The sequence below is a fragment of the Bubalus bubalis genome, chromosome 12 (genome assembly GCF_019923935.1).
Source record: "Bubalus bubalis isolate 160015118507 breed Murrah chromosome 12, NDDB_SH_1, whole genome shotgun sequence".
Lineage (NCBI taxonomy): Eukaryota > Metazoa > Chordata > Mammalia > Artiodactyla > Bovidae > Bubalus > Bubalus bubalis.
The window spans coordinates 92482881-92509261 of record NC_059168.1 but is presented as its reverse complement, the minus strand read 5'-3'; the positions used below and the strand labels follow the sequence as shown (position 1 = coordinate 92509261).

At 55.1% G+C, this 26381-nt stretch overlaps 1 protein-coding gene across 4 annotated transcripts; it reads left to right on the top strand.

The window, feature by feature from the left end:
• The first annotated feature begins 309 nt into the window (after positions 1-309).
• On the top strand, positions 310-26342 carry LHX6 (LIM homeobox 6). Of its 4 annotated transcripts, XM_025261623.3 has the most exons (10): positions 314-600; positions 1751-1822; positions 2214-2396; positions 2757-2878; positions 11682-11902; positions 14401-14501; positions 14719-14814; positions 15017-15191; positions 19657-19760; positions 24105-26342. In XM_025261623.3, the coding sequence occupies exons 1-10, from the start codon at positions 517-519 to the stop codon at positions 24123-24125; spliced, it is 1179 nt and encodes a 392-aa protein (XP_025117408.1). In that variant the 5' UTR covers positions 314-516; the 3' UTR covers positions 24126-26342. The 4 variants fall into 4 exon arrangements, with proteins under 4 accessions (XP_025117409.1, XP_025117408.1, XP_044782248.1 ...); XM_025261624.3 differs by lacking the exon at positions 19657-19760 and having other exon boundaries at positions 310-600; XM_044926313.2 differs by lacking the exon at positions 1751-1822.
• The last annotated feature ends 39 nt before the right edge of the window (positions 26343-26381 follow it).

Here is a 26381-nt window from a genome sequence, read left to right as displayed (position 1 = left end):
GGGTGTCTGCGCCTGCCGGTGCCTTTTGTATGTCAGCGTGTCCCTCAGTCTCTCTGCCGGCGGTTCTGAGTTTCTGTGTGTCTGTCGGTCTGTGTGTGTGTCTCTGGGTCGCCGCCTCGCTGTGTGTGTCTCGCTCTCCCTTGGCGGGGAGGGGATTGGTCACGCATGACTCATCTTGAACCGAGCGGGGCTCCAGCGGCAGGGCGGCCGCCGCCGCAGCTGGAAGAGGAGGAGGACCTAGAGGAGGGAGAGGAGAAGGAGGAGGAGGAGGAGGAGGGGGCGGGGGCCTCTCCAAGTTTGTCGGGACCTTCTTCCGAGGCAGCGGCGGCGGCAGCCAGGGAGGCCGGGGCTGCGCGCGGGCCGGGGGCGGGGGCTGGGGCCGGGCCCGGGGCGGCGGGGCCGGCGCCTCCGCTCTCCTCCTGCTCTTGGTTCAGCCTTTGCTCGCACTGCGGCCGTGGCCCCTCGCGGCACGGCTCTCCGAGCCGCGTGCCCGCCGAGCCCGCCGCTCCCCGGCCCATGTACTGGAAGCATGAGAACGCAGCCCCGGCGCTGCCCGAGGGCTGCCGGCTGCCGGCCGAGGGCGGCCCCGCCACCGACCAGGTGAGCGAGCGAGTGAGTGGGTGAGCCGCCCGGGCCGGGGTCGGATGGGGCCGGGACCCAGCCGGGCTGGGCCGGGCGACGGGCGGCCGCGGGGAGGAGGGGTGCGGGGGTGCGCCTGGGAGTGTGTGTCTGTGAGTGTGTGAGCGCGCGCGAGCACGAGGAGGGGGGTCGCGGAAAGCGGGAACACATTATGCAAATGTTGGAGGAATTTCTCAAAAAGCGATTTAGCAAAGACACAGGCGAATCAAGAGGAGGCGAGGCGGGTATTGTCCGTCTGAATAGGCGCTGATAGCGCCGATGCGCCGGGGGTTGTGCCGGCGCAACGCTGAGAATCGCGGCGCGGGGTCGGTCCCGGGAGCTCCGAGGGGCTGGAGGGTGCTCTTTCCTCTTCTTGGACGCCTCCCTTTTCTTTTTTGGGCCCTGTTTCGTCCCCGATCTCGCCCCCGTTTTGCTCTGGGTTTTCCTAGGACTGGCCCTCGGAAAGCGCCTGAATCCGCGTCAGCATCGCTACATCAATTTCGCGGCGCGCGCGGGGCGGACGGGCTGATGCTCCCAGCGCTCAGGGTTTTATTTTCCTCAAGCGCCCCTCCCCAATCTCTTTTTTATTTTCTTTCTTTCTCTCTTTTCTCCTTTTTGCATTTTGCGCCGAGAGGAGGAGAAGGGAGCGAGGAAGGGGGGTGGGTGGAGGGAGAAAAAATTCGATTTTTAATTACTACCATTAAAAAATCAAATTTGCAATTCTTTGGGCGGCCTGATGGATCTCACTGATTGACAGTTGGAATTGACACTCTGGCTACCTCTTATCTTGGGCATTCACGACAATTTCTAATTGCAGGTAGTTTGTGTGTGTGCGCGTGTTTTTTTTCCCCCTCAGAGGCTTGGATTGCAAGGGAACTAAGCGATTACTTCAAGAGCCACGGGTTAAGTGCAGGGAGAGGGGGAGAGAGAGGGAAAAAATCCAATCCAAATTCAAATTGCTTCATTAGAGAGACACCGCTTTTGTGGGGAAGGGCTTTAAATGCCCACTACAAAGTTAGGACTCATTGTTCCGCGCCGGTTTATATAACAGGCGCGGGGAGGCGCTGGGCTCAGGCTGCGCGGATCCAGTGCTGCAGCCGCCGCCGCTTGCGTTCCCTCCCCCCTCCCCCAGGTGATGGCCCAGCCAGGGTCCGGCTGCAAAGCGACCACCCGCTGCCTTGAAGGGACCGCGCCACCCGCCATGGTGAGTTCGTTCGGCCCTGCCTTCGGTCCCCGGTGCCCTGGCGGCCGGGCCCTGGGGAGCTGACGCGGCTTTCCGGCCCCGAACAGCTGTCCCGTGCGCTGGGGGACTGTCGCAGGGCGCCGTCCCTCTATAAGCCTCGGTTTTCTGGCCGGAAAGGCGAGCTTTGACCGCTCCTGGCACCTAGGACGCTCGTGCTAAAAGTTGGAGCCGTCCTTTCCTCTCCAGTAGGCCCTTCCATTCCTGTCCTGTAGCCCGTGGCTTGTCGTTTGGGGGGGATTTCGTTGTCGGTTGGTTCGCTGAGGCCCGGGTCTGTCTCCGAGGCTGCAGCAACGTTGGGCACCGGACTCGGCCCGCAGCTCAGAGTGCGGCTTCTCCCTCTCCCCTACGGCAGGCTCAGTCGGACGCTGAGGCCCTGGCCGGCGCTCTGGACAAGGACGAAGGCCGGGCCTCTCCCTGTACGCCCAGCACGCCTTCCGTCTGCTCACCTCCCTCTGCCGCCTCCTCCGTGCCGTCCGCCGGCAAGAACATATGCTCCAGCTGCGGCCTGGAGATCCTGGACCGCTATCTGCTCAAGGTGAGACAGGGGCGGGTTGTTGCGTGTGTGTTGGCGGGGTGTGGGTTGTGACCCTGAGGACTGCAGGGGGAGCCACGCCGGCGCCGGGTCCTGTCAGTTCGAATCCTTGCTCAGCCCCGGGCAGACTCCGCGGCTTCGGGCAGATCTTTGCGTCTCTCTGCGCCCCCGGGTTCCCGTCTGAAAAATGGGCAGTTGATTTCTATTTCCCTGAGTTTCCATGTTACAGAAGAAAAGTGGGGGGAGTCACATGTTTCTTCAGAGCTCCGGCGCCTGTGTCTGCAAAGGGGGCCGGGGAGGCTGGAGCCGGGCGCGCGCAGAGGTCCTCGCTCAGCCGTCCCCCCATCTCCGCCCCCTCCCCAGGTCAACAACCTCATCTGGCACGTGCGCTGCCTCGAGTGCTCCGTGTGTCGCACGTCGCTGAGGCAGCAGAACAGCTGCTACATCAAGAACAAGGAAATCTTCTGCAAGATGGACTACTTCAGGTAGGCTGCGGCCGCAGGGCCAGCAGTGTCGCCGGGGGTCTCAGAGGCCGTTTGTCAGCTGCGCTCGGTCTCTGGCTCCGGAGGCCCCCGTGTTCCGAATGCCCCTGCGCGGCGCAGCGCGGGGGCCCAGCCCACCCGCTCTCAGCGCCAAGCACCAGGAGCTCCAGGCCGCTCGTCTGTGCCGGCAGGGGTTCGGGCCGGTGATCCGCCTCCGGTTGCTGAGGCCCACTCGGCTTTGGTCGCGTCTCTGGCTCCCTCTCGGTTCCTGCCTGAACCTCAGGCTCCGGTTCCGACTCCCAGCGCGTCGGTCGAGCTCCGAGGCCCCCGGCCCTGGGCTGTAACCCTACTCCCACTCCAGCAAAGCCGGCGTCTCTACCCGGCAGGACCCTGAGCTGGGCTCTAGACTCTTGTCCCGGCTCTGGTCCCGGCTCTTACCTCGGCCGAGTTCGAGGCTGGATTCAGGTCTGGTTCGGCCTTAAGCACTAGCCTCGCATGGGTCTCGGATCCGAACCCATATTCAAGCTCTCGATCTAACCCCCGACCTCGGTCTCCGGCTCCGCCTCAACTCAGACCCCGGCATCGCTCGAGTGTAGGATTTCGTGTCTGGGATCCTGCTTGCGCCCCGGGTGCCGGTTCCAGTCCCAGCTCCGTCGCCGTTTCTTCCCCGGCTTCAGCTTCTCCCGGGTCTAGGCTCTGACTTTGGGCTGCCGGGACAGGAAGGGGGAGTGGGGCGCCGCAGCCAGAGCCCCCCAGTAGGATCACCCTGGGCTGCACCCTCCGCCCCGCGGTGCCGCGTCCGGCAGCTCTCGACAGCAGCCTAGCTGATCCTCCCGCATCTCCGCCGCTTGCGCGCGCCTGGCTCCTCACCAGGCGGCTCGGCCCTGCCCGGGTCATGGGGTCGAGGTCACGGTGAGGTCAGAGAAGCAGCGACTGCCGGCCCGATCCCTAGGGGAAGCGTGAAACAGGCCTGAACTCGGGCCTATGGAGTCCAGAGAGAGTGGAGTGGAATTGGTTCCTGGGCAGGACGCCTGTTCCCAAGAGCTTTCTTAGGAAGTGGAGAAAGCTACTCTTCCTACAACCAGGAGCCCCCATCCCGCCGACATCCTTCCCATCCCTGCCCCGAGAGAGGTCACCGATGCAGCCTTCCTGGGAATACCCCAGCCCCAGAAAGACCTTCTAAGTCAGGGGATGCTATGTAAGGCAATGCCGCTTCCCCTACCCTTCCCCTGGCTTTGAGTCTCTGGGAACTTGGAAAGAGAGGACCTTGAATCTAGGGGGAGGCTTGTAGTATTTGGGGCTGGGGTGCTCTAAGGACACCTTAGGAAGCCTGGCTGGAGAAACGGACTCTTCTCCATCGGTGCATGGGTGTGAGTGGAAGTGCAGCTAGGGTGTGCATGGGCAAGGGTGGCTCTACCAGGTGGCCTGGGACTCCAAGTGCGAGGATGCACACGTGTCTGCCTGTCCGGATCTGTGCAGTGGCCTGCCTGAATGTGTTAACTGAGTAGGGCGAAGGGCGTGTGGATAGCGTGAGTATTCCTTTACAGCAAGCATTTGTCAGTTCATGTGTGAGTGGAGAGTATGTGTCTCTGGGACCGTGTGTGTGTGTGTGTGTGTGTGTGTGTGTGTTGTGCAAGTTGGTCAAGACAAGCTTCCTTCTGGACTGGGGTCTCAAGGTGAGAGACTGAAATCCCATCATTCCCCACCCTGCCACACACCCCTCCTCTGAGGGGCATTTCTGCTTATGGCCTTAATCCAGGCACTGAGGGCTCAAGGGTGTGAAGTGACTGTGGATTTGTGGATATGGGTTGCAGCTGTGTGTATGTGAGGGCAGGGCTGTCATTGTGTGGTGTGTAACCAGAGTGTGACCTCTCCCCTCCACTGTCCTGACTCTTCGCTGGCCAGGGCAGGAAGCAGAGGTTAGGGTCCCTGCTCTAGGCCTGACTCCAGTTGGCAAAGAAACAACCCAGCTGCTCTTTCGGGGCTCCTTGTGTTCATCAGTGGCCCAGGACAGCCTGGGTAACCCAGCTGGCCTCTTCCCGCAGAGTAAGGTAGGCCTGGCCCCCTCTCCTGGTTCTCCTGGTGGCAGCAGACCCGCCACCCTGTGAGCCACTTGCCCACGTGTCTGTGCTGCTTTTCCAGCCCCAGCTCATGCCCAAAGCTGGACCAAGCCTCCTTGGTTGATGTGCTTTCCTAGATCTCCAAGGATTAGCCAAAACTCAGATCCTGACCCTACTGTTCAAAGCCTCCATTGCCTTCCTTTCCACGGCAGTGGGATGAAGAATGAGATATCCAGCTATCATGGAGACACAGAGACCAGACTCCATGAGGCCAACCCTGAATCACTGTGTGACCTCGGGCAAATCACTGCATCTCTCTGCCCTCAGTGTCCTCCTACCAGGGTACCTCTCTGAGCTGCCAAGAAGGCCAGTGAAGGGAGGAAGGCTCAGCAGAGGCTCACTAAAGGGTAGGTGCTATGAGTGTCACCATTGGCAGGGTGGCAGGGGCACCCGCCCTGGTGGCATTTCCTCAGACAGCTTGGGGAGCAAGAATGGGGCTGGGCCACTTCTGGGCTGCAGGTTCTGGGCACTAATCCTTTTCAAGTGACAATAGCCCTCAAAGCAAAACTAAAACAGATTTTTTTTGTTAAAAAAAAAATAGAGCGAATAAAGGCTCACATTCCCTGGGATGAGAGAATTGTGGCTTTTCTGATCATTTCTCCCCCAGCCAGGTCTCCCTGCAGGCATAACTCATCCCTGGCAGCCCCACCTGTAACAAAAATAATGAAACCCACAAAAAGGGAGAGAAAAAAGCAGGCGGAGCACCAGGCAGGGACTATTGTCTGCTCTGAGCGGCAGCCCAGGCTCTGGGTGGCTGCTGGAAGTGAGCTCTTCCTGGAGAGAGCGTGGTGGTGGCGTGGAAGGCAGAGCCCCCTCTCTAGATTGGGGCTCAGGGAAGGGCCTAGCACTCAGATTCTCTGGCCCTCTGTTTCCTGAAACCCAAGATCAAGGGTCTGATGGGAAATGGGCTGGAGCACTCACCCCAAAGAGAGGCCAAGATTTCTGAACAGGATGCAGGGAGGGAGGAAGTGGCCAAGACCCCACTGGTAGCTGCTGAGGTCCTCTGACCTCTGGTCTTATTCCCCAGGGAAGGGCTTCCTCTCGGTTCTATCTGCTATCTTGCCCTTCCCTGACACTGGTCTGTAGACTCCTCTTCTATCTTCTTTGGCAGAGCTGGTAGCACGGGGGCTCTGGAAACTAGATGTTAGGAAAGCACTCCAAGCTTACCGGGGCAGGAGGCAGGTGGCTGTGCCTGGGTGGGGTAGAGTCTGGAGGGCCATTGCTGCTCCTGGCTTTGTTGGAATGAATTGGCTTTCCACTGACTGCGTGCCCTCTCTGAGTTCACTGGACCTCTCTGCCTCAGTTTCTCCAACTCACCATCCAAACAGGGACCTCACCAGCCCTTGTGGCTTCAATCAGATTCCCACCTCCCCTCACTCCCTGAGTCCTAGCAGAAAAAAAAATTTTTTTTCCACCAGGAAGATGTGTGATGCTTTTAACTTCTTCACTTTTTGGGTTAAGACCATTTTGCTTTCTATTTGCTTCCAAGAAGTTGGGGAGGGGGAGTCCTGTGTGTGGGGAGGTGGGAAGATAGTGTTCCTTTCTGGGAGATTCATGTCTCAACAATCAAACCCCAGACAGAGGACTTTTCTGGTGGTCCAGAGGCTAAGACTCCATGCTTCCAATGCAGGGGACCTGGGTTAGATCCCTGGTCAGAGATCTAGATCCCCCCTGCTGCAATTAAGACCCAGTACAGTCAAATAAATAAATATTTTTTTTAAATAAACCAACCAGACAGCTTCCTCCCCCCCACCGACCTGTGGCTGCTGTCCCCCCATGGACTGATCTGCAGTGCCCCTCTGGCCCCTCCCCTCCTAAGTGTCATACCTATTGTAGACTGGGGGAGACAGTGTCCCAAGAGAATGGAGAATGCGTACCACCAGTGAGAGAGTGGAAGAGGATAGGACCGAAGATGCTGTCTGGAGACTGTACAGAGCACATCTCTAAGCCGGGAACTGTGTTAACCCTTTACATCTCCTTGCTTTATCTCATTGAATCCTCCCATCCACCCTGTGAGTAGGTAATTGTCATAACCCCTATATTATAGAAGGGGAAGCTGAGGCCCTGAGTAGTGAGGTCACACAGCTAATAAGTGGCAGAACTTGGATAACCCTCACAGCTGCCTGACTTACCATCCTTATGTCTAAATATTTGGCACTCTTCTTCTGTAGCTGAGCCACCTCAGCAACCTGCCACCTGTGCAAGGTGGGGCCCATGGAATGGCAAAGACCACACCCACCCACCCCTGCTGGCCCTAAGACTCCCTACCTGGCTGGCTGGCTTCCCAGAGGCAGTACCCTCTGTGCTCTGACTGACTGTCCCTGGGTGGGCCCTGGGAGTACTAGGGCAGGAGTGAACTCAGAGTCCCAGTGACTGGAGGTTCAGGTCACAAGGTCCTTCGCCCTCTTGTCTCCTGACCACGGGCATGGGGAGTAAAGGGTTAACTATCTCTTCTTGCGTTGATGGGGGTGGGGTTCAGAGAGTGCCCGGGGCTGGGCCTGGGAAGGGGGGCTGCCCACAATGGTTCCTGTCCCCCACTTGGCCCTAGTGACTTAGGGCAAGCCGGCCGGCTTTTCTTCCTCGTTTCCCCTTGAACCCAAGCTCCGACCACATACTCCAGCGGGGGAATCCCACCCCCTCCCCCGGACCCCGAGGGTCCCCGGGGAAGCTCAGAGCTGGGAAGCGGCCCCCCACCGCGGCTGAGAGCAGCCCAGCGCTGGGCCGCCAGCTGTTGGGGGACAGATGTTGGGGGAGCTGAGAGAGGCGTTCGGGGAGGGGCTTCGGCTGGGACCTCCGAGGAGTGGGGCGTTTTAACCTCTTAAATGCTGGTTCTGTTGTTTTCGGCTTCTTCTTCTGTGGGTTTGCAAAGCAGGGAAGAAGCAGAAGGCATAGGACTATCCCCCCGCAACTTGTTTGCCTCATAGAATCTCTTCTCAAAGGCCCTCAAGTGAGCGTTCCGAACGCAAAACAAGGGAACACTGGTTTTGAGTGTCAGCGCCTTGTCTCACTAGCTTCTTAACATTGGCCCTCCCACTCTGAGCTCCGGTTTCCAGAAAAGGGGTAGCTTAGCAATGGGGACAGGAGTAGTAGTGAAATTCCGATGGGCTCTTTCGTTGAGGCTCATTCACGCAACAAATAACTGCTGGGCTCCTGCTCGGTTCCTGGAGAGACAGGCCGAGAGAGCTAGCCTGATTCCGTCCCTGGCGCACAGCTCCCTCCGCAAAGCCACCAGTACCCAGATGTCTGCGTTCCCGGCTTCCGCGGAGAGAGGGCAAGGCGGTGCGCGGCGCCCACTCCACTCCTTGCAGCAGCTGCCAGGCTGTGCTTCCTACCTCCGACACCTCTCCATCCCCAACGCGCCTCTGTGCTTTGCGCCTTTGCCTCGTGGCGCGCGCGGGGACCCAGGGAGGGGCGCGCACAAGGCAGGGGGAGGCGAGCAGTGGCCGCGCCCCCTAATCCCTTTGGCGCTCCCTTCGCAGCTCCCGAACACCCCTTTCTTGAAGTTTCGTTGTCTCTGCCGCCGATTTCGCTGCTTCCGGAATTCAGCGGCTCGGGCCTCGCTGCCCGCCTGGGAAAGGAGTCTGTCGGTTTGTCAGAGCCTGGATCCGTAAGCCTCCTGGTGCCCCTTGTTTACACCACCTTCCCCGAGTGGGGGACACGCTTCAGGAATCGCCTGAAACGCATCCCAAACTGCAAAATGACCCCCATCCCCATCCGAGGATCTAAACGCCAGGATGGTTTCATTGACTGGGCGGAGACACGACGCGCAAAGGGAGATCCTAGAGCAGGGGACAGTTCCCAGCATTTGAGGTGATATGAGATGGGAGATGAAGTTGCTGAAAGGTCGCCTGCGGTTCCCGCCTCAGAACAAGGGGATGGGGCTCTGGGAGCGGCCAATGGAGGCGCAGAACGCGCCCGGCGTCGCGGACTCCTGGAGCGGAAGATCAGGGATGCGCGAGGAGTCTTGGATGCGTCCTGGCGGAAAACGAAGAATCCCGCAGAGCCAAGCACCAGGATCCAGGAATTTAAACTCCGGTTCTGCGCACCGATCCCGGAACACGGAAACCGCTGGCTGGAGACGCAATAGCTCTCGCCTGCATCTCAAGGCCGGGACCTTCCTCTACCATCTCTTTCAGGCTCCCTCTACCCGAGCCTGCGGAGGCCCCAGGCCCTGCGCGAGGGAGTTTCCTGTACCCAAGGCTCGGAGTGGGGATGCGACGCAGTCAAACCAGGCCCCTTTCCTATTCATACCACCGGGTTTCAACTCTACGCATCTCCAGTCCCGCTGCTTTCGCAGGTTCTAGGGGATTTTTTGCACGTCGGAAGGGACCTCAACCCGTGTTCCATACTCCGTGTCGTCTTGGACAAGTCACTTGTCCACCTTGAACCTCCGATCCCACGTGTGCAAATTGAGTGTCAGGGTCCCCACTTCACATGGCTGCGGCGAAGGGGAGGCAAGGAAAAAGTTGCGGCCCAGAACCCTGGAGCGTAGCGAGGGTTCTGCACCCGGCTGGCCCTTCCTTCTTCCTTTCAGAGGCCAGGAAGTTCTCCCAGTCTGGAGCCCGGCAGCGGAATTCGGAATCTGCCCCTCGACGGGAGCAGACTAAAATGGGCAAAACGATTTCCTCTCCTCTTTACTGAAGGATTGGAAACGGAGACCGCGGGCTGTGCTGGGGAAGCCGAATTTCCTGGGTGGGGAACCACTTCCGTCTGTTTGAGGGACGGTTGACTCGGCCAAGGCGCGCAGAGCGGCCTGAGCGAACCCCGCGGCCGCCGACAGGGTCCCCTAGAGCCCCTTTTCCGAGAGAGCGGCATGGCACTGGAGGGACGCCTGTAGTCGGTGCTGGCCAAGGCCTCCGCTCCTCAGTTCAACCCGAGACCGTTTATTTAACCGGCAGTTGTTTGTGTTTGCCAAGGCAGGCGAGGCTGTAACCAGAGCGCATTTGCTGGGCTGGTTCCTGCGCGCTCTCAAGGCGCTTCCAGTGCTCTTTTGGGTGGAAATGTGCCTCTGGGGACACAGAGGCAAATCTTCTAGATCCTTTCCCAGGAATGCCGGGGTAGAAGGGAGAGCCAAGAAACCCGACTTTTATAAGTCGATGTGTTCAGTGCTGAGAAGGTGGTGCTGGGAGCCGTGGAACTAGGAGTGGGGAGGTCCACGGCGGTGGGAAGAGGAAACAGTTTGTGCGAAAGCCTGGGGAGTGGGGAGTGCTTCAGAGGGGTCATAAGACCTGGGACCACCTTCCCTCGTGGCTGACTCAGGCTCATGCTTAGGTGTGGGGTGAGGGATCCTGAGGAAGGTTAGGGAGGAGATGAGCCAAGAGAGGATGTGGTCTGTTGAGCTCTGTCAACTCCAAGGATCTTGGACCAGATCCTGAGCGTAGAGTGGAGCCACCAGAGGATTTTAAGCTGGGTAGGGGACAGCATAAAGCATCCATGCTGGAAACTTCCCTGTAGCCACTGTGTGGAGGCTGAGTTGGCCAGGGTGTCGCTGGAAACAGGCGTAAAGATTGGCAGTGAGGGGTGCATGATGGGAGCAAGGCTTAGGAAAGCAGCGGTGGCAGTGGAGAGGAAGAGATGGGTCCCAGAGATACTTAGGAAAGGGAACCTACAGTGCCTGATGATTTGTTGGTTGCTGGGTTGAGGAGAAGGAGGGGTGGTTGATTTAGGTTTCTAAGCTTGAGGGGCTAGATGAGTGGGGTCATCATTCCCTGAAAAAGAGTGTGTACCAGAGGGTTGGCGCAGGGTCGCTGGGTGAGTCATCCACTTCAAGAAAAGACTTTCCCTGGTGCTCCGGGGCCAGGCTTTGGGCTGACTTCTGGGACAGGGTAAACAGACTCTGCTGCTTCCTAGAGGGGCTCCCAGTCCCGTGGCGGTGGAGGCAGCCACACCACAAAGTGGGAGGGCGAAGGGGAAGTGGCAGAATCGGGGAAAGCTTGAGAGAGAGTGAGGCATTTGATCTGGGCTTTTCTCTCTTGTTCAAGTGACACAGGGCTCTGGAGTCTGAGACTAGCTCCTTACTGAATAGACTGCAAAGCACTAAACCAATAGCACTAACCATTGCTGTTGTCACCTAGTTCAGCTCAGGGCAAGAAAACGAGAACTCAGAGAAGCTAAACACTGTGTCCAGGGTCACGGAGCCAGTAAGTGCATACCTGTCTATGCTTTCAAGAAACTCTCAAATTTCTCTACAGCTGGGTTACAGTTTATTCTTCTCCAGAGTCAGACTGGCTAGGGCTTCTCTCCTTGCAAGCTGTGTGACCTTGTGCCAATTACTTTACCTCTCTGGTCCCCATTTTCCTCATTTGCAAAATGAAGATTAATTGGGACAATCAACAAAAAAACACTTAGAATCTTGCTGGGCAAGTGGTAAGTGCTTATAAATTTGCCAAGTTATTGCTATTATTATATTTCCCCTGTATTTTATTGAGCAAAGTAATGTTATATACAAATTAAGTGATCATGGTAGACTATTTGAAAAACTCAGAAAAGCACCAAGAAGAAAGTAAGAAACCACCCACCAGCTCACCTTCCAGGTGGGACTTGGCTGCAGGGGATGGTGAATCCAGACAAAGGGAAATGCACGAGTGAAGTCCCTCGGGAACCGGGTGTGACGGAGACTCAGGGGTTTGGATGGCTGGTCTGAGCCTCACCATCCCTTTCCTCCCCTCCCCCGCCATGTGCCACAGCCGATTCGGGACCAAGTGCGCTCGGTGCGGCCGACAGATCTACGCCAGCGACTGGGTCCGGCGGGCGCGCGGCAATGCCTACCACCTGGCCTGTTTCGCCTGCTTCTCGTGCAAGCGCCAGCTATCCACAGGGGAGGAGTTTGGCCTGGTCGAGGAGAAGGTGCTCTGCCGTATTCACTACGACACCATGATCGAGAACCTCAAGAGGGCCGCGGAGAACGGTACCCAACCCGCCCCTACCCCTCCCCACCCCCAGCCCTCTATGACCCCCACGCCACCTCAGCACCCCAGGGACTGCTTGAAATTCTCTAGATCCAGGCGCCCCCCCTTATCACCTGGGAGCAGCATGGGGGTGGGGCTGTGCACGGACTTTGCACTTCTGGCTCCACCATTTGTTTGCAAGTCTGAAGTAACACTGCTGGTCCTTGCAAACTGTGTTTCCTACTCTGTAAAATGGGGCTAACGATAAGACACCTCAGAGGTAGATGAGGTTGATGTTCGGAAAAGCCAAAAGGCACTCAATGGCCCTAGTGGTGACTCTCATCACCAGCAGCCTACTCCGCCTTTGGATAGCTCTGGGTGGCCTGGAGGTTCATCCCCTCTCCTTTGCTGGAACCAGGCTTGGGCCAGTCGTCCAGAGATGATACAACCCTCTCCTCCCAACTCCCACCCCAGCAGCTACAAGCCAGAGGTTTGGGCATGGGGTTTTCATTCTGGGCTGTAAGGAGAAAGGCCTTTGAGTCTAGAGACCGGAACTTCAGTTTTGCTTCTGGCAGGGTGTGCTGACCTACAAAGTTGCCTTTTATCTCTGGGCCTAGTGGGAAAATGGTTATTGGACTAGTGAAAGTGAAAGTCTCTCAGTTGTGTTACACTCTTTGCGACTCCATGGATAGTCCATGGAATTCTCCAGGCCAGAATACTGGAGTGGTTAGCTTTTCCCTTTTCCAGGGGATCTTGGACTAGGAAGACCCCTAAATCTCTTCTGACTTTGATACTGAGATTTCCGAAGACACTTAGACTCATGGACAGGACCTAGGTCTTCCCGGGTTTGTAGGGGTTAAGTCATATAAAGTGTCTGCCCCATCCCCAGTGCCTCTCAGGAAGTATGGACCACACTGCCCCAGTCTCTAGTCAGAGGACTAGTTCGGAATCCCCAGAGTGCTGTTGGCCATGGCCACAGCACCAGTCAGTCGCTCACTCATGTCTTACTCTGAGACTACATGGACTATAGCCCACCAGGCTTGGTTATCCAAGGAATTTTCCAGGCAAGAATACTGGAGTAGATTGCCATTTCCTACTCTTGGGGATCTTCCTGACCCAGGGGTCGAACCCACGTCTCCTGCTTTGGCAGGTGTATTCCTTACCACTGCGCCACCTGGAAAGCCTTGGCCACAGCAAGGCCATCACTTTCTCCTGCCAGGATCAGGACTGAGTGGGTCTGGGTGGGGAGCAAGTGAAGCTGGGGTGCTCTGAATTTACCTGCAAGCAAACTGGGCAAGTCAGTTGTGGAGCTGGGGTGGAAGTCCAGGAGTCAGCATTTCCCCCACACCATGAGCCATCAGTCACTCCAGGTTCCTTCCATATCTGGACCAAACAGGACCCCATAGCCACAGCCTTGCCAGTTACACTCCACTCTCATAGCCAGACCTGACTCCAGACTCCTATCATGCAGGGAACCTGAAGGCTTATGACCTCAGATCTCCTTTACTGACCAGCCCTCAGTTTTGGCTACTGCTTTACTTGTAAAACTTAAACACACACATGTCCATTATAGAAAATTTAGAAAGGATGGTAAGCAAAAAGAAGAAAATAAAGACCACTCCAAATGCCACCACCCCTCACATTTTAGTGTATATCTTCCCAGATTTTGTTCTATGTATGTATGTTGGAGTGTTTTTCTTTCTTTCAGCACACTTTTTCCTAATTAAAAAATTATGAATAGTGGTGGAGTTTCTGGAGATTTTAATTTTCTTCTTTGTGTTTATCTGAATTTTCTGAGTTATTGATAAGGATCATATATTACCTTTGCATTCAGAAAAATGAGATATTAAAAGAAAGGAATATATTTAGTGTGATTAAAAAAGTAATGTTAAGTGGAAAGAGAATACTCCAGTTAACAAAATTAAATCTTAGAGAAGGTGATGACATGTGATTGTTGGAAAAACTTCAGAAGCTGCAGAAACATTGAGTCTTCATAATTGCACTCCCTCTCCTAAGCCTTTGGTGTATATCCTTCCAAACTTTTTGTTTCCATCCTTTTTTTTTTTTTTTTTTTTAAATTAGGATCACAGTTCTGTAACCTGCCTGCTTCCCATCTCCATCAGTCTTTGGTTTCCCCAGTATGTCAAGGAGGGAGACCAAACTGGGATGCTAGAGTCAGCTAGCTTTCAGAATACTAGTCGAAAGGTCCAGAGCTGGGACTTTCTTCTTTCTGAACCTCAGTATCCTCCGCTGTAACACGAGGATAATGTCACTAGTCCTCAGGGTTGTGAGAAGTACAGGGCACCCCCAAAGAGAAGCGTCTGGTACTGAGCAGATGCTCAGAAGTAGAAGCCCCTTCCCCAAAGACTGAGTTCAGGGGCTTAGGACCCTGGGATTCCTGCTCCCAGCCAACTCCGCTCCTGACACTTCCAGGGACCAGCTCCCCCCACCCCCGTCCTTTCCAGGCTGCCACTAGAAGAGATGGGGACGCGTGGTCAGCCACTTCTGTCGCCCCCAGGGAACGGCCTCACGCTGGAGGGGGCAGTGCCCTCGGAACAGGACAGTCAGCCCAAGCCGGCTAAGCGCGCCCGGACATCGTTCACCGCCGAGCAGTTGCAGGTACCCGGGCTGGCCGCGAGTGGTCGGGTGTGGGCGGGGCCTCGGAGTGGGCGGGGCTGATAGGGCCTCCTGACTCCTCCCCTCTGCCCGACCCGCGGGTGGCAGGGAGGGGCTGTAGCTGCCTGGGGGCGTGGCCTCCGGGCCGGAGCCTCTGATTGGGCCGGGGCCTTGGAGACCTCGGGGGGCTCGTGCCTCACCGCCCCGCGGCGCCTGGCAGGTTATGCAGGCGCAGTTCGCGCAGGACAACAACCCCGACGCGCAGACGCTGCAGAAGCTTGCGGACATGACGGGCCTCAGCCGAAGGGTCATTCAGGTGGGGCCGGGGTGGGCGGGGCCTTCGGGTCTGGGGCGGGGCCTGGGGGCGGGCCCTCGAGCGCGTAGCCGGGCTGCGGGTCCGCGGGGGCACACGTGGCCGCCCTTCCTCAGGTGGCGACGAGGCAGTCCCGCCTGGGGTCCCGCAGCGGCGCGTCCAGCCCTTTTCCGCGAGGCTGAGGCTGCTGAGGCTGTCGTTCCAGGTGTGGTTTCAAAACTGCCGAGCGCGTCATAAAAAGCACACACCGCAGCATCCAGTGCCGCCCTCCGGGGCGCCGCCGTCCCGCCTCCCCTCCGCCCTGTCCGACGACATCCACTACTCCCCGTTCAGCAGCCCCGAGCGGGCTCGCATGGTCACCCTGCACGGCTACATAGAGAGTAAGTGACCGCGACACCCCGGTCGCCAGGCCTGTGGGAGAGCGGGTATAGACGAGCGCTCGTGGGTGGCGGAGGCGTGGGGAGGCCTTGCTGAGCCTCTTGAGTGCAGCTGAGGGTTCCTCAGTCACTCGGACCTAGAGGTGGGGGAGAGGAGTTAAGTTCCCCAACTCTGCCGCAGTGGAGCTGGACTCTTCCGTAGAGGCAAGCCATTCAAAACGTACTCTCTCAACACCCACTCTGCGCCAGAGCCTGAGGACTAGGAAAAGAACAAGAAGGGTAAAGTCCCTTCCCTGTGGAAGCCTGAGTTCTGGTGGGAGAGACAGGAAACAATACCAGATAGATGAGCCGTTTGGTTTTCATTGTGGTGATTCCTGTAGTCAGGATTCTGGATGGGAGTGTGTGGAGACCAGAAGGATGAGACCAGAAGGATGGTAGGAATGAGTGAGACACAAGGAGAGGGGAAATAGGAATGCAGGCAGCAGAGGAACCAAGTCTATCCAGAAAGTGCCCTGGCTTGAGTGCGTTTGGGTCACAGAAGAGAGCCAGGGTGACAGGAGTACCCACAGCTGAGGCCGAGGGCAAATCACCTGACTTCCTTGAGCCTGTTTCCTCATCTGTACACAGGGACATTAATGATGCTACCTCACAGGGTGGTGATCCGCTGTGTTCAGTAAGTACTTTTTGAGTGCTTTCTGTGCCCTAAGCACTGGGATGCCTGTGTGCTAAGTCTCGTCAGTTGTGTCCAACTCTTTGCAACCCCATGGACTGTATTCTGCCAGGCTCCTCTGTCCATTGGATTCTCCAGGCAAGAATATTGGAGTGGGTTGCTATTTCCTTTTCCTGACCCAGTGATCAAACCCACATGTCTTGTGTCTCCTGCATTGGCAGCTGGGTTCTTTACTCCTAGCTTCACCTGGGGAGCCCCAAGCACTGGGATACAACAGACCAAAGCCTGTGCGTTCCTGAGGCTCAGGTGGCAGGATGGGGAGGAGGGGAGACAATAAACAAATAAAGGAGGGAGAGGGGGTGTGTTAGTGGGGACTGAGCACTGTGGGCGAGGGGTGGCAGGTCATGGTGGAGTGATCGAAGAGTGGAAATCTGGGGGAGAGAGTGAGTAGCCTTGTGCATGTCTGGAGGATGGGCATTTAGTGAGTTTGCTACTGAATGGGTGCTTATCACAGATTTTCTTTCCCTTTGAGGTTGTTTCTGTTGATTGTTTCCTCAAAGCTGGGCATGACCAGGAAAATAGGTGGCAACAACATACCCACAAGCTCAAACCCTCTCTTCTCTGGGTTCAAGTAAAAGAGAAAGAGAAGGGAGATCAGAGAGGGCACAGCTGTGTCCCGAGTCCCTGCCATGTGCCAGGCACTATCTCAACAGATGTTTCTAAACATCACTGTTCTACTGCACAGATGAGGAAACCAATGGTCCACAGTAAGTTAGTGGGAGCCAGGATTCTTTAATGATGAAATGTGGGCTTTAGTGTCACACTGTGGGGCTTCAGAGCCCACCTCTGTCACTTACAAGCTGTGAGACATTGGGCACATGTCGTCTTATCCTGGAATACCAGTTTCCTCATCTGTAAAAATGAAGACAATAAGAATCCAATCTCTTTTTTTAAAAGGAGAATACCTATCTCAAAGCAGTATTGTGAGCATCAGATGATATCACTGACTTAATGTCTTCAGTATTTAGTAAGTCTGGAAAAGTATTAGCTGCTCTTATGATGGTAGTGGTGGTTCTGGTTTGCAGAGCTGCGAATGCAGAATCCTGCCTACTGCACCAGGCTGCCAGTTGAAAGTGGCAGTGTCTGCCAGTGTCTCTTTGTTCTGTTCCATTTCTGAACCATCTGCTCAGTAGGAGGGACTCTTTTCCTCCTTTCTTTTCTAAACAATGACATGTTCAAGCTGCAGAGAGCTCATTGACTATCTAGTTCATCTGTTAAAGGTGCCAAGCACCAGGGGCTCTCTAGGTACTAGGAGTCTGGGCCACCAGCCAACGTTTGCTGTGAAGTTGGTAATGGATCTAGGTGACCCCACGGAGAGTGGGGCCATGGTCTCCAGAGCTATGTCAGGATTCTGTCCACATAGATTGTTGGCCAAGCCTAGGGACACCTAGAGAAAGGACTGAAATGCCCTTTCCGTTTCCCCTCAAGGTGAACCCAGCTTGGGGCAGGAGGCGCCAAGGGTGTTTGAACGTGCTACCTCCTGTTGCGTGACTGAAGGTCCCCTTAGAAATTTTCTTTGCCATTCACTGAATTCACAGGTTCCTGAGTTTCCCAGAGCGTTTAAGCTTGGGCTTCCCTTGTAGCTCAGTTGGTAAAGAATCTGCCTGCAGTGCAGGAGACCCAGGTTCGATCCCTGGATTGGGAAGATCCCCTGGAGAAAGAAATGGCAACCCACTCCAGTATCCTTGCCTGGAAAATCTCATGGACAGAGGAGCCTGCTGGGCTGCAGACCATGGGGTCACAAAGATTCGGGCACGACTGAGCGACTAACACTTTCAAGCTTGGAATCTCATAAAAAAGCTTTGGAACTAGACTCCAGAAATGCATACATATGCACAGAGTTCTCTACATAATCTTAGGCTGTTCATGGGCCCTTAGAACCCCCCATATTAAGAATTCCTCCATCTTCCCCAGATGAGGGAACTGTAGCTCAAAAAGTCACAGTGACTTGCCCTGTCACATATTAATTGCAGGTCTCTGTACAGGGCTCCTTCCCCTGCAACCAAAGAGGACGAAGTTCAGAGAAGAGTGAGGCCATAGGCTTCATTGTAGTGGCAAAGAGGTGGAAGCATGAGACATTTGGGTCAGACCAAGGATGGCCTTACCCCTCACTGTTTTAATATTGGAATAGGGTAGAGATTCATCCAGCAAAATCTTAAAGGGTACCTACTAGATGCCGTGCCTTATTCTAGGTCCTGGAAATCCACAAAGATCTAGAATCTAGAAACAATCAAAAATTCCTGCCCTCATTAGAGGTTGCAGTCTAGCTGGCAAAGACAGATAACATCAAATAAACAATAAAAATATACAGTAAGTCAGATGATGGTAAGTGCTAAGGAGAAAAAATAAAGCTGAGAAGACAGGCAGGGAAGGTAGTGGGTAGGTATTGGTGTTGGGTGGCAGTTGTGAATAGGGTGGTCAGGGAGAGCATCCTAGAGAAGGTGACGTATGAGTACAGAGTCCTCTAGGGGAGGGGGGTAAAACCCTGGTGATACCTGGGAGATGAGAAGGAACAACACACCAAGGAAGGACTTGAATGGATGGGGTAGAGCCTTGAATATAGGAATGTACAGCCTTGAATGTAAATATTCATTTCTTTTTCTCTCTTCTTAAAACTTCTAAACTATAATATAGTTGATTTACAATGTGTTAATTTCTGCTGTACAGCAAAATGATTCTATATATATATATACACACATACATATATATACACATTTTTTAATATTATTTCCCATTATGGTTTGCCAGAGAATGTTGAATATAGTTCCCTGTGCTATACAGCAGGACCTTGTTTATCCCTTCTGTATGTAATAGTTTGCATCTGCTAACCCCAAATTCCCACTCCGTTCCTCTCCTACCTCCCTGCTTGGCAACCACAAATCTTTTCTCTATATCTGTGAGTCTATTTCTGTTTCATAAAAGTTCATTTGTGTCGTATTTTAGATTCCACACATAAGTGATATCATATGGTGTTTGTCTTTCTCTTTCTGACTTATTATAAGGATCTTTAGGTCTGTTCTTGTTGCTGCAAATGGCATTATTTCCTTCCTTTTTATGGCTGAGTAGTATCCCATCACATATATGTACCACATTTTCTTTATCCATTCATCTGTCGATGGGCATCTAGGTTGACTTGGCTATTGTGAACATAGGGGATGTACATATTCATTTATGAGTGTGTATCAGTGAGTTAGATAGTTATTATCAACTACGCTTCCCAGGTGGCACAGTTGGTAAAGAATCTATCTGCTAATGCAGGAGACACCAGAGATGCAGATTCGATCCCTGGGTCAGGAAGATTCCCCCAGAGAAGGAAATGGCAGCTCCAGTATTCTTGCCTGGAAAATTCCATGGAGAGAGAAGCCTCGTGAGCTATAGTCCGTGGGGTCACAAAAAGTAGGACACAACTGAGCACACACACAACAGACAGTTGTCACACGTAGCTTCATTGCTCATAGACTTTCAGGGACTTCCCTGGTGGTCCAGTGGCTAGGACTCTGCGCTTCCATTGCAGAGGGCACGGGTTTGATCCCTGGTCTGGGAACTAAGATCCCAGAAGCCAAAAGACTTTCACATAGGGTATTGCAACCAACCCTACTGAAATTTTGCCCAGGGCCACCCCACTGGTAAGTGGTAGAGGTGAAAATGGCCCCAGGGCTCCAGCCTATCGAGCCCAGGGCTGGTGGGATGCTGCATGGAGACTGGGGGTTGGGCTCCAAGGCGTCCTCTCGTCCACAGGTCAGGTACAGTGTGGGCAGGTGCACTGCCGGCTGCCTTACACCGCGCCCCCAGTCCACCTCAAAGCCGATATGGATGGACCACTCTCCAACCGGGGGGAGAAGGTAAATGGAGCCCGGTTGGGTGGGGTGGGTCAGAGCCCCCCCGCCAGGATTGGGTTTCTGGCAAGATTCTCGTCGCTGAGCAGGCACCCTCAGCCCGGCACACTCAGGCCCCCCTGAGCCCCACCACGCAGTCCCTTGATCTGGTGCCAGTGTGTTCGGAGTGTACGGCCAGCCCCTGGTGGCTCCCCACCACGGCTGGCCTTCTCTTTTTCAGATTTACGGATTTGGTTACTTCGCTCAAATGTTGCGGCTCTGAGCAGGGCTTATATCACACACCACCCTGCCTCCCACCATGTCACGGGTTCCTCCTCCTGCTTCCTCCTTTGTGTTCCTATCTGTTGCGAGTGAATATCCTGAGCTGGTGGGGCCCAGGGACAGCAGGCCAGCCAGTGGCCCTTGGTCAACTGGTAAGGCCTCCTTTGTGGAACCCGATCTCTGGTTGTCTCAAGCAGTAGGACTGGACATTCAGAAGGGTGCTTGGATGTCACCCAGTCCAGTGGCTTGAAAGCTCTGTTCTTAAGCCCGGGAACCCACTTGTTTGCTCTTTCTCATAACGAAGAATGGAGATGAAATGAGGTCGGTGGGGAGCCACTCTGGATGAAACTGCAGAGGGAGTAGAGCCCCCACCTCCCACTCAGCTCCAGGAGAGCTCGCAGTGAGCCTTGAAAGCCACTGCTCTCAGACAACCCCTTCTTTTAGAAAATGAGGCCCAGGTAGCTCAAGGTCACAGAGCCAGAATGAGAACTTGTACCTTTACTTGTTCACAAAATCAGTTCTTCAACCGTCATGCTATGTACAGGTTGTTCCCAGGAGCCCCAGGTCAATTGCCAGGAGCACAGAGATGAAGGAAATGTAGTTCCTGCCCTCGAGGAGGCCAACAGTTAGGACACAAGTATGATTCAACTGTGATGCTGGGGCCAGGGGAGCTGGGGGTGGGGGCTCAGGAGAGACACACAAAGGCTTCCTGGAGGAAGGCACGCCTGAGCCTCAGGGTTTGGCAGGGAAGGCATGAGCCGCCAGGGCTCTCGGGGAACCCAGAGTGATTCAGAGCTGCTGGCACATGAGCCTGGGAGGAATAAGAGTGAGTGGTGGAGCCCTCAGGTTGCCAGGTGGAGCTGCGTGGACCGTGGTGGGCGCTGGAGGTCTCTTTTAGAAGTATCACTGTAGTGGTCCTTGGAGAGGCAGGGAGCCCCAGGAGTCAGAGGATGTGCTGGGTTTGAGGAGAAACAGGGCCAGGCCTGAACACAGTCTTCTTTGCCTCAGCATCATTTGGGCAGCTCCTAGAGAGGCAGATTCCCCAGCCTCACCTCTGGGGAGCTGGGGTGGGCCCCAGGGACCCACGGGTGTCATACCCAGCCCCAGTGATTCTGGCAGGCAGCCAAGAGTGGGACTACCTTTCCAGGACAGCCCCTCTTACTCCACCTCCTGATTAAGCACCTACCTGTGGGGCTGGTCTGAGGGCTGGGCACCGTGGGGAAAGTAGATGATGCGGAGGTACAGCCAGCCACTAGGACCAGTAGGTTTATAAGTAAATGGTAGTACGTATGCAGTCCCAAATTCTGGAGACCCCAGTGGTGGGTGACCCCACCCCAGGAACATCCCCTTTGAGACTGTCATACTCACAGGAAGGGCTACCTTGGGTAAACAGCTTCTTTGTTCATGGCAGGCACTTTACATATGTTGTCTGATGCCCCCGATCACGCTGTGGATATGAGGATGGCGTCCTCATGGTAAAGATAAGGCAACGCGGCTCAGAGAAGTGACCCGACCTGTCCAGGGATGCAGCTAGCCCCTCAGATTTGAAGTCCACCTGGCTCAGTAACCATGTGCTTCTGAGCCGCACTTGACAGTCTGCACAGTGCTCTCTTTGACCTCACCCTTCACAGCCTCCCTGGGATGATGACTGTGGTTGACTCCATCTCATCCCTGCAGACATGGGCTCAGCCAGAGCAGCAGCTCGCCCAGAGACACACAGCAAGTGTGGGTACAGCTGGCCTTGATCCTAGGGCTAGCTGCCCCCTGGCCTGCAGGAGAGCATTCATCCTGTCCCACCCTGCACCAGGACTCAAAGGCGAGCTGGCATGGTCCCTGTCCTCAGGGTGGCTTAGAGCAGGAGGTGGGCAGCTACACCCCTGGGCAGTTGAGGATAAGGGATGAACGTGAATCTTCAAGGACCCAGAAGACAGAATGGCCAGCTCTAGGGGAGAGGCAGGGGACGTGAGGAATCCCTGCCAAGGCACAGAGGTTTGGAAGAACCTGGAAGGACAGCAGGGGGCTTAGTGTGGCTGGGGCCCAGGGAAGTGGAGGAGGAGCCAACAGGGGGTCACATAATGAGGGCCCTGTACCTTCAAGCAAAGGGCCTGGGCATTTTGTGGGGTCAAAAGGGATCTTTGGAAGGAATTAACTCTGGGCTCAGCACTTGGAGATGAGCCCTTGTCTCCTGGTTTCTCAGCTAAGCCTGTGGTTATGTCTGGTTCAGCCTGAAGGATGAGCCAGTCTAGGGGTCTGGCAGCTTTTGGCTGGGGAAGGTTTCTGGCCCCTGGGATTGGCTGTCGAGCCAGAGTTCTCTCTTGCTGGCCCAGAGCCTCAACTTCACATCTAGCAACTCTACAGAAAAACATTTCCCCCTCCTCATGACCTTCCACCCTCTCACTGTCAGACCTTCCTGCCAGCTCCTTCTTCTCTTCCTCCTGCCAGGAACCTTCTCTGTCCACATCTTGCCAAACCCCTGGGGCCTGGTAGACTGTGTATGTCCAGGCAGTGCAGAACCTTGTGGGCTTTCTTCCAAATCCCTCCGGGCCTGATTCAGCCTGGCGAGGAAGAGATTCAGGGCCCCCTGGGGCAGCCCCCCCCAAACCCACTCATCAAGACCAGCACTGGCCTGGCCCAGAGAACAGTGCCGTGAGCATTAGGGTAGCATCCTGTGCCTCTGCCGTGTTGTCATTGGACTGCTCATCCCTGTGAGTTTCCAGAACCAACATTTCTTCCCTGTCATGGCCCCTGATCCCACAGTTCAGAGCTTGGAAAGTTCTTAAAAATCAGAGGCTGGCCATCATTGCTCAGATGGAGAGACAGAGGCTCATGGACAGGCAGGGTCATCCCTCTGGAGAGAGCTTCTATTAGGAAGAGCCCAAAGCCAGGTAGGCAACCCAGAGACTAGAGGAGAGCACAGTCTAAGGTGGGGGTGAGCTCCAGAGTCAGGCAGACCAAACCTCAGCTCGGCTACCTTCTCACCTTGGGACTTGGGAACACGGTTTCTCTGAGCCTCAGTTCCTTCATCCACAAAATGGGGATAATAGTTCCTACCATGCAAGGTTGTTGCTGAAAGCAAATGCGATTATATATGTACAGGGCCTGGCACGATGCCAGGCGTGCAGGAAGTGCTCCGTGTGTGTTGGTTATTATTATGATGACTCTTATGGCGAGGATCACCATTGCTTTCTTCCATCTCTTCCTCCTGGAAACCGACCTGGGCCGTTAACATTCTTGATCGAAAAATGGAACAGCCATATGGCCATGCCCACCGGATGTCCCCGGCCCACTTGAAATCTCCTCCTGGCACTGGACTGTCAAAAGGCACACCCCATTGGCCAGACAGCCAATAATCCTTGAGCTGAACCTTCGGGGCTGTGTTGGCGGCAGTGCGAGGTCAGCCAGGCATCTTAGGTGGGAGACGGAGAGGAAGCAGTGGTCCCTGACCACCCTCTATGTGTCAGGCACCTGGCATGTCTCAGCCACCTGCCTCTCCAAGGGCTTGGATGTATGAAGGGCTTGGCCCATTGCCTGGTACTTGGTAAGCACCATTGGTAACTTTTAAGGTGGCCTGGAGAGGAAGAGGCAGTGGGTCTAACGAGCAGAGCTTATTCTAGAGCCAGGCTGGGGTTGCCGTGCTGGGTCCACCTCTTCCGGGCCGGGTGATCCCAGGCTCTTTGATTTTCACCTCTCTGGCCCCAGTGCCTCCCCTGTAAAAAGGAGATGGTATCAGGGCACCCTGGGGGGGTTAAGGCCAGGCTCTGTGAAATCACGCCCGTGTGCACTATACCAAGTGCCAGGGAGTGTGCCCAGGAGGTGCTAGCTGCTGCTCTTGAATCTTCCTGATTCCTCCCCATTCTGAGAGAGAGAGGGAGAGAGGTGTGCTCATCCCTGTTTGACAGATGAGGAAACAGATTCAGAGAGGTGAGGTGAGTTGCCCAAGGCTGCACAGCAAGCAAGTGACTGAGCCAGGATTTGAACTCAGATGTGGGCCCTGGGTCCCCCTCCTTCTCCAGGCCTTTGAGGACCTCTGGGGGGCTGCCAGGCGGCGCCGACTCTGGCTCAGCCCCCTCCCACGCCCTCCTCTTGCAGGTCATCCTTTTTCAGTACTGACACTGCCGGCACTTCCGCATCTGTCCATGGGCGACCTGCAGCTGTCCCTTAGCCGCTGAAACCCGGAGTCTGAGCTGCTGCCAGGGATCACCCGCTCTGCATCCACCCCTCATCTGCCATCCTGCCCGCCGCCAGCTGGGCCCCTGGGCCTGGCCTCCCTGTCTCCTGCTGAGAACCAGAACCCACAAGGAGCACTGCGGAGCCCTCCTCCAGAAAAGCAGAGCTCCCTGACACTTGGAGCCAGGGTGAAAACAACAGCCCACGTTTCCCATTTAGACAGGAGTCGTCCTCTTCAACTTAAGCTGATCACAATAGCAAAAGGCCGAATTGAGTTGCGTGACGCCAACAGCCTTCCAATTTACAGGTTTTCTTTCCTCCTGTGTTGGCCTTGACTACTTCCTTGGAACCACCTCCAAATTCTAAATAGTCAACAACCCCCAGTGTTATCCGCTCTGTTGCTTTTGTCTGGAAAACTCTACAGTGTTTGTGGGATGTCCCCAAAGGAAAGCTATGTTCTAATTTTATCATTTCCATCTGTCTGGTTATGTCAAGTTAGTTCAGAGAGAGAAGAGACACTGACCAACCCTGAGAGGCCCAACAGGGCAAAGATGGAGGCCTGCCCAGACCAAGAGGCAGTGGGATAGGCAGGGGGTGGGGGGAACAAAGACCCCCCATTAGTTTGGAGGCCCAGGAGAAGGAGTCGGCATGTTGGGCTGGGAGGGGCACGAGCCATTTTAAGGAGAGGAAAGAGGAATCTCGGGGTGTGTGTGCCGGGGGCCCCGCTTTCCCCCCGTTATCCAGCATATGTGCGAAGGCATGGCAGAGGTGGGTTTTGATCTGTGCGGTGACATTTCTGAATGTCTGGACAGGTTACACTTGGGGACGCGTCTTGGCTACTTGTTAACTCCCGATGGGTGGGGCTGTTTGGGCCACATCTTTTTTTTTGCAGGGGTGGGGCGGGCATCTCCTGAAGGGACTGGGGAATGGAGCCCAGGGAAAGGGCAGTCAGAGCATTCATTCTGGACCCATCTCTGCATAGAAAGAGGGTCCTGATGCTGAGTAAGTGTGCCAAGCCCAGGGTTCTAGCTGGCACTTCTGGGCTTCTCCATCAACCCTGCCCAGAGCCAGCCCCGCCTACTCCTGAGAACCCGGACCAGACAGCTGTGCTCACACCCACCCTGTCCTGCTACTCTTCCCCTCCCCCCAAAACAAAAGGGCTCATGCTACACACGACCGTGATTTATGTTTTCAGGGGATGCTCATTTGTCCCAAGCTTATCCTGTAATTTTAGAATTACTTTGTGTCCTGATGCATTTCCCACTAGAGGCTGCTAGTAAGCATGTTTCAGCCCAAGTCATCCTTCCGGCTTTGGTTCACCTGGTATGTTGCTTTGGGAAGGAGACTCTAGGACAGGGAAAGCAAGTTCATGGTACAGGTATCTGCTGTCCCTGGTTTCACCCGTGGCAGACATCGACCATCAGTTGCAGCACTATCTCGCTGAGTCTGGATAAGGGTTTGGAATCCAAATGCTTGAAGTTGGCGCTTAAGATGAAAACTTATATGCCATTCTCGCTCTGGGATCTAGAGGAGGGCTGGGCCCGGGTGTAGCCCCTGAAGGGAACCTGTTTCTTTTCGCTTTCAAAGACAGTTCCAGCTGACTCAGGGCAAAGAGAAGGCACCTCTCTGAATGCGGTTGGTGCAGCTTAGTTCAGAACTCACCTAATGAATAATGTGTGCTTAGCCCTGTGCTCGGGGCTGACTTTACCAGGAGCAGCTGGGCCCAATCCCTGGTGATTGGGGAGCTCTAATCTTTCCTTTGATTTCTGCTCCCAGTGATCCCAGTCCCAAGCACCATCATGTGGTGAGTGGCCAGCCGAGTCCTGCCCAGGGTCACCTAGTACCCACTCTGCCTTGAGCCTCCCCCCAGGGTCTGTTCCTTGCGTGGATCATGTGGTTGTAGCATGTTGCGGTTCAGACATGTCTCCACTAGCCTGATGGAGCAGCCTGAGAACCTACAGGCCATCAGGACTATTTATTTAAATACAAAGCAAAAGGGGGAAACACACACACACACATACACACACGGAAAAAAAAAATTGTAAGCACTTTTTTGTAAAACCAATGTCTGTTTTGTTACATACCTTTCATGTTGTGCTTTGTAAATGTCTTATTTGTGTAATAAATAAAGTTAATGCAAGTAGAAGTGCTGGCACTGACCTCCAGAGCACAACAGGATTCCATTTCTTTCCTGTTCTC

Coding starts and splice junctions, on each gene's coding strand:
- LHX6 (XM_025261623.3), top strand. CDS start 517: ATGTACTGGAAGCATGAGAACGCAGCCCCGGCGCTGCCCGAGGGCTGC. Junction 2,879..11,681: donor TGCAAGATGGACTACTTCAG/GTAGGCTGCGGC, acceptor CATGTGCCACAG/CCGATTCGGGACCAAGTGCG. Junction 14,502..14,718: donor TCACCGCCGAGCAGTTGCAG/GTACCCGGGCTG, acceptor GGCGCCTGGCAG/GTTATGCAGGCGCAGTTCGC.